The sequence below is a fragment of the Dipteris shenzhenensis genome, chromosome 1 (assembly GCF_047967505.1).
Source record: "Dipteris shenzhenensis isolate YYH24624 ecotype China chromosome 1, Dip_SZ_1.0, whole genome shotgun sequence".
Taxonomy (NCBI): domain Eukaryota; kingdom Viridiplantae; phylum Streptophyta; class Polypodiopsida; order Gleicheniales; family Dipteridaceae; genus Dipteris; species Dipteris shenzhenensis.
The window spans coordinates 57,476,015-57,482,870 of NC_141596.1; the positions used below are offsets into that span (position 1 = coordinate 57,476,015).

A 6,856-nucleotide genomic window follows, 5' to 3' on the forward strand; every position below is an offset into this window, starting at 1 on the left:
ACTTTAATATTGGCATCAAAAGTTTGTATGCCCTAATAAAAATAAATATTTGAAACATTCGCCAGGAAAGGTGAAGCAAATGGCCACGACCATCCAAAGCACTCGGTATAGCTAGAGCCCAAAACACGCACCTAACCAAGCAAAGCTCCACTCTATACAATTAACTAGCTCTAGTTACCTGAAATGGAGCCATCGTGGACAATAGTTATTTACAATTGCCTTTGAAATCAACCCCGAAGTCAATCCTATAGCATTGTCTCTAGCGAGCCAGTGCTAACAAGAGGGCATTCCCATGTATCGTAGTGGGGATGAGTTCGGCCCTTATTTGGTTATCTTCATCATTTTAGCCTTGAACATGTGAGGGGCTACTAACAGCATGAATTTGAGTGCAAACGAGCGTGAATGTAGCGAGCCACCATTTTTTCCCAATGCAAAACTACAAAACTCAAACTTTGGGTCCTTGAATGTAGGTTCAACGGGCACAAACTTCGTAGAGCTTTGTTGTTGTCATGTTGATGCCGATTGTGGAGGCTTGAAAATCTCCCTCAACGTGTTCACCTCATAAAATTTTAGTGTACCAAGTGCATTCAAAAGGAGGGATATTTTAACAGCCCATAAAATTTTTAGTGTACCTCGTGCATTCAAAAGGAGGGATATTTTAATTTAACCTTTTAGAAAATTTTAACAGGTTTACAATAATAGGAGGCGTTTTTCAATTCAGGTTTACTAAAAAATCACTTAGTTCATAAGTAAAGATGGGTGTTTTTATTAGGGGGAAAATTTTAGTTGAGGGGTTTTTTAAATACCCCTTGAAGGCACGTGATACATAGGTTTTCTAAGTAGTGCACCCCGCGAGAAATCTCCATCCTAGAGTTGAGTGTCATCTCCAGAATTAGCCGAAAGAGTGCAAAGCGGTAGCCATGCAATGCGACAAGGTTGGAGACGAGGAGGGGGATGAGAGGTTGAGCAAGCTCTTGAAGGGGGTTGGTCCCAAGGATAGCGGATGTTTGATATCTCCAACAAAAGGGCCTTAGGAAAGGTAATCTAGCAAGTAAGGATTGTGCATGAAAAGGGCCTTAGGACAGTTAATCTGGTTACTCCTCCACTTCTTAAAACACGCAGATGTGTCTGATCTCCTCGACAAGTAGAATTATAGCTTTAGCATATAATGCTACGCAGCTGCTGTTGACCTATTTGTTGCTTCATGAATCAGTATTCCGGCTGCCTTGGGTCCCCTCAGGATTATCCGTGGCTGCCATTTCTCGCTCATCTGTTTTGCTTTGCAGATTGCCAACACAATATTCCGCCTTTATCCATGCGGACCTCGGATAATTGCTTCGATTTTGCTGCACACATCACCCTCGCATCTCTCCACCAATTATCCTCACGCCTCTTCGCAATATCCTCTCAAATTACGTTGCTCGTGGAACAGCTTTTTGTATCCTGCAATTGCATCTGACTGAGCTATGGATCGCAGGATCAGCTGATCCTTCTAGATGTTATTTCGTATTGCTGTAGCAGTGACTTGCTCGATAGCGGCGTTTGGATATGCCCAACGGAGAAGACTGCAAGGTGAGAAGAAGAATCAGTCCTCCACTTTAAGTAATTAGAGCGAGTCGCAACCTGTATCCGGAAATATAGAATTATGAATGATTGATTTCGTAGCTGAGGGAAAGCTAGCTTGAAAGAATTCTACTGAGATCAGAGAGCCTGATACAGGACCAGCTAGCTACGTAGAAAATATTGTGAATGAGTCCATCAAGAAGACACGAAGCTTTGCTGATCTCAATATATCAGCACCGAAAGGGCAGGTACGACGATCGAACTTCTCCTCTTCTGGTCGTGATCCTTGAGAGAGTATTGCCGAATTCCAATGAATCACAAATCGCAACTTTTCCGCTCATATTTTCAGGAGGAGGAAGCCAGGCAGCCAATTCACTCAGCCTCGATGCCTGGTTTTGAAGGCCTATGCTTTGAAAGCCTGTCCCTAGGAGCAATTGGCCACCAAGATGATCAAATAACTAAAATTGTCTCCAAAAACTTAGGCAACAGCGGTAATTCAGCTTTGGCGCAGGGTTATATACGTAGAATCTTTCGAATTGTTTAGTGGGAGATACTTTAAATATTTGCACCAGGCTAATCTCGTGCAATTGTGTATTTAATTCTCAGATAGTGCCGATTCAGAATCCAAGGTTACAAAACTACAGAGGATTGTAGGAACTGAAATAACGCGATTGAAGATTGCGGTATCAGAAATGCGCTATAAAAAAACCAAGCTCGAGGCTCAACTTCTCGAATATAGTTGCCTCAAGGAGCGACAGCGAGGTTACGTGGAGCTGGAAAGCGAGCTAATAAGGAAGGATGCAGAGATTAAAAGTCTTCATTTTCAAGTCTCTGCTCTTGAAGCTCAGCTTGACAATTCGCGTAATACCCTCTCCGGAAAGGATGTTTTGGAAAAAGAACTCCGAATGGCCAAAACTAAAATCACGCAATTGCAAAGAGAAACGCGGAATGATGCAACTCATACAAAGACGCAGCTTCTACTTTTGAAAAGACAGTTCGGCGAACTTCAGGGGGTGCAGGAACTGAATTTACGAAAAGAAGTACAGCTCGAGACGAAACTCCAACAATTGGAGGCCGAGCTTGAGGAGCTCCACCAAAGGAATAAGGAGCTTCTACATGAGAAGCAAGAACTGGATCTGAAATTGGCAGCTGCAGGACAAAAGATCATGGAAACGTCTATCGCATTGGAGGTGAGATTCGCAGTTTTCTTTATAATAAAGCAGGCGGGGGCAGGTTATGTTTTTATCATTCATGGTTTTGCAGCGTTAATGATCTCCATTATCTGATTCTTTGGCAGAGGGATGGAGAGGCAAGCGCAGAAGCAGAAGCCTTTGAATTGAGGTATGCAAACAACAATATTAGAAAGGCAGTGGAAGATCTCCAGATGAGCCGGTTTGCTGAGGTTGAAGAGCTTGTGTATATGAAGTGGGTGAATGCCTGCTTACGACACGAATTAGATATGTATAAGGCTACCTCCACAGCACAGCTAGATTGCAATGAAGGTGAACGTAGTAGCCCTGCATCGCAGCATACTCCGAAACAGAGTGCGGTGCAAAGTGCAAGGCCTAACCTCACAGAAAGGGAGACTAGTAATTTGAAGAGTTTTAGCTCAAAGCCACTCGTGGATCATGCAATTGATGATATACATCTGTCGCAGAGCAGCTCTGGCCAGCAAGTGTTGAAAACTAGTCCCCAGAAGCAGGAAAGAAACAGAAATCTCATAACATCTTACAGACTTTCTCTGTCTTCAGATTCAGAGGCCTTATTAAGTAGCACTACTCCGAAGCCTAGGCGTCATTCTGCTTCTAGCATATCCATACTAGAGGCCTACCTGCAAGGAAAAGGTGTTGAAGAGGTAGTGATTTCAAAGAATGGAAGCAAGGGCTTGAACAAATTAGCCACCTCCAGGTTCTCCTTGTCCGCCTCATTTGGGAACCGGTATGATTTGGGAGGATCACCATTTGATGCTTCTAAAAGGAAAATCAAATTGCCGAGACAGGTTTCACCAAGAGAGGCAGCAGGCTCAGACGCAGGAAAAATTGATGTTTCTAGTGAAGTAGCTGCTTCCTTTCAGCGTTTATGTGCTGCTAGTCGATTGAACGATAAACATCCGTCTTTCAAGGATCTGTATAAGCTTACTCAAGTAAATAAAGAGTCAACAAGGATAGAGAATCTGGTGGACAGCGTGAAGGAGGAGGTCCAAAAAGAGGACAGGACTTGCCTGCAAATACCACAAACTCGGGAAGTTGTGGACAAATCTTCATTTGAGAATGTTTCTGCTCACAGTGGCCTCAGGAAACATCCCCTAATCAATAAGCCAAAATTACTCATAGACGTTTCAAAAAGAGCCGATGATACCAAGCCTTTTGATCAATATTCTATTGCAAGAACTAATCCTTCTGGAGCTACACAGAGCACCTCAGAGCCTCCCACAACTCGTCCTTTTCGATCACGGGCAACACCAGCTTTTGCAGCCCCTCCAATTCCCAACTACTCAATGAGTTCACAATTTCAAGCTAATGAAGAGGTCCAACGCGCCATACTGGTGGCGGAAGATTTCCAATCACCTGTAAGGAAAAATAGAGAAATAAGCACCGATGCACTCTCTGAGGGAATTGCGAAGGCTGCTATCACACACAGAAATCTGATTGGAGAAATCGAGGATCAGTCAACATTCTTACTGGCTGTAAGTATAACCCCATGGAACTTGTGAGCTTGATAGTGATTTTGATTCTTCCATTTCATCAAGTTTTTTGCTTTGTTGTTCTTGTCTACTTTTGAATTTGAAAGGCTTGTATTTTCTGCTCAGGTAAGAGCAGATGTGGAGACTAAACGTACTCTTGTTCACAATTTGGCAAGAGAAATACGAGCTGCAGATCCGATCAACATTGAGGATGTGATTGCATTTGTTAGGTGGCTCGATGAAGAACTTTTACATCTGGTATGTCTTATCCATACCTTGCATCTTACTAGTCTCTAATAGAGAGTGAGACCCTATCAATGAAGCAGTTATGAGCCATCGTCGTAAGTTGCACACACATTATGTGGAGGCCATGCTACAAACAATTCAAACCGAGACTACGTAAAAACTTCCGAAGGCACCCTTTAGTCTCCTTGCACAAATAAATAAGGACGCTTCGGAAAAGAGGGTAATAAGATCTCCGTCAAAGAATTTTTCCATTTTTCCCTTAGCAGGAGCTGTCTTTGATCGTGGCAAATTGAGTTAAAGATACCACTGAGTTGCCGTAGATCTCGGTGGTAGCCTTACTGTAACTTTTTTCGATTCCCTTTGTAATCTTCCCGAACTCTGTTGGCTAGAATCCTTTTCTGTGCATTTCTACAGGTTGACGAACGAGCTGTACTGAAGCATTTTGATTGGCCTGAAGAAAAAGTTGATGCTTTGAGGGATGCAGCATTTGAGTTTCAAGGTATCAAGACATTGGAAACAGAGATCAGCTCCTATGAAGATGAAACCAACGTCCCATCCGAACGTGCTCTAAAGGCTATGCTGGCTTTGCAAGAAAGGCAAGCGCTTACATAACCCTTCTCTCGAAATACTTAAGCAACTTTCAAAAGAGCTGACCAAAGTCCTCGCATTTCCCTCGGTGAAAGTCTGTCATTATGGCTGTACGTCGCACAGTTTTTCAAGAATAGATCTAATTGTTCCGCAGAAAGGAACCTGCTAACATATATTGTCCTTATTTTCTATCAGGACTGAGGATTGTGTATATTCTTTCTTACAATCTCGAGACCTGTCTATAGCAAGGTATACGGAATTTAAAATTCCAACGAGTTGGATGCTTGATTCTGGACTGATTGGAAAGGTAATCCTGATCAGCTTTCTAAAGAAATGAAGGGAACTGTGTCAAATCAGAGCTAGAAAGTTAAATGCATCTCCTCTGTATGTCTTCTAGCTTGAATGGTCTGTTTATTGTCATCTCTCCTGACATTCCAGTGCACATCTCTCTTGACTTTCCAGTTCATTGGTGCATATATAGCATTAACCACAACAGTGATTCTCATTATGAAATTGCAGATTAAGATTGCATCTATCCAGTTAGCTAGAAAATATATGAACAGAGTAGTCGCACAGCTTGATGATCTCAGAAGCACTTCAGACGAAAATTCTCTGAGAGATCACTTGCTATTGCGAGCTGCCGAATTTGCTTTTCGAGTACATCAGGTAGAAATGACTAAATTTTGTTGAATTCAAGAGTGTCTGTCAACCCCTTTTTTTTTCTGTCAGCCCTTTATGTAGATAAATTGCGTGAGAGCTTTACTTCCAATACGTGCTCAGCTACGAAGTCTTCTATTTTTACAAGACTTCGGTGGCTGGGCCTAAATTTGTTAAAGCATCATTTATAGATGGTTCATTTTTTACTGTCTTTGAAGTAACACCCTGTGATTTTATTTTGTACATTCAGTTTGCTGGAGGGTTTGACAGCGAGATCATGCATACCTTTGAAGGCCTGAAAAGCAAAGCTGATGGCTTTTTAAACCATACACAGTTGTAAGAAAATTCGTCATGAACTTCCTCCAGGTAATTTTCAAGGTGGTTCTTGTATTGAAAGATCTAATAAAACCTAGAAAAAGGTTGTATTCGTAAATAGAGGTCTGTCTCTATAGAGTAGCTCAATCAAAATACGGTCCTTGCTTAATTGTATGCACCCCCAAAAAGCATGTATCATAAGTTTTATTTTATGGATTCACAAACCTTACTCTACTATCTTGCTGCTAAATGTATGGCAAAATGAGGTTTATTTTTTCCAATCTTTTAGGGGATACAAACTTTCCATCAAGCATAATTTTGGGAATAGAGAATTACAGCTAAGCTACAATTTCAGCAAATGTTTACTAAAAAAGTAGAAAGTTTCCACTTTTTGGTTGAACATTTATATTGTAAACGAGATGCCGGGTACATAAATTAAACTCAAAGCTGGGCAATAAGTACCAACCAAATATTTGCACTTTGCATGTCTAAGTTAACGAATAATGAGATTCTCCAATCATAGATTCAATAGCACATTTCAATGTGATTACTTCAACATGCCCCAAGTGCTTTCCTATTAATAATATGGTCCTTGACAAGAAGCTTTGAAGCCTTTGATGTAGTTATAGGTGATTTAGAACCCTTTCCCACCTGTAATTAGGTTATATTAATGAAGCTTAGCATAATAAATTTTATTAAGTTGAAGATAACCTTAACATGGGAATTACATACCATTCATATCCACTAACTTATGCGCAAGTGGTCTTAACTAAAACTCTCGGGCTTTTTCCATACAAAATGGAT

The 6,856-nt window shown here is 41.3% G+C and overlaps 1 protein-coding gene across 1 annotated transcript; it reads left to right on the top strand.

Annotated features, from left to right (window-relative positions):
• The first annotated feature begins 1,245 nt into the window (after positions 1-1,245).
• On the top strand, positions 1,246-6,322 carry LOC147906096 (protein CHUP1, chloroplastic-like). The gene is made up of 10 exons (XM_087376471.1): positions 1,246-1,572; positions 1,720-1,811; positions 1,913-2,054; positions 2,170-2,753; positions 2,861-4,249; positions 4,373-4,504; positions 4,907-5,088; positions 5,276-5,387; positions 5,600-5,746; positions 5,988-6,322. Exons 1-10 carry the CDS (start codon positions 1,497-1,499, stop codon positions 6,075-6,077), a joined length of 2,946 nt encoding a protein of 981 aa, XP_087232597.1. The 5' UTR covers positions 1,246-1,496; the 3' UTR covers positions 6,078-6,322.
• The last annotated feature ends 534 nt before the right edge of the window (positions 6,323-6,856 follow it).

What these genes read in the sequence shown, in the direction of transcription:
- LOC147906096 (XM_087376471.1), top strand. Translation starts at nt 1,497, where the DNA reads ATGTTATTTCGTATTGCTGTAGCAGTGACTTGCTCGATAGCGGCGTTT. An exon ending in AGTCAACATTCTTACTGGCT is followed by an intron (nt 4,250 to 4,372) that starts GTAAGTATAACC and finishes TTTTCTGCTCAG; the next exon opens with GTAAGAGCAGATGTGGAGAC. An exon ending in TTGCTTTTCGAGTACATCAG is followed by an intron (nt 5,747 to 5,987) that starts GTAGAAATGACT and finishes TTGTACATTCAG; the next exon opens with TTTGCTGGAGGGTTTGACAG.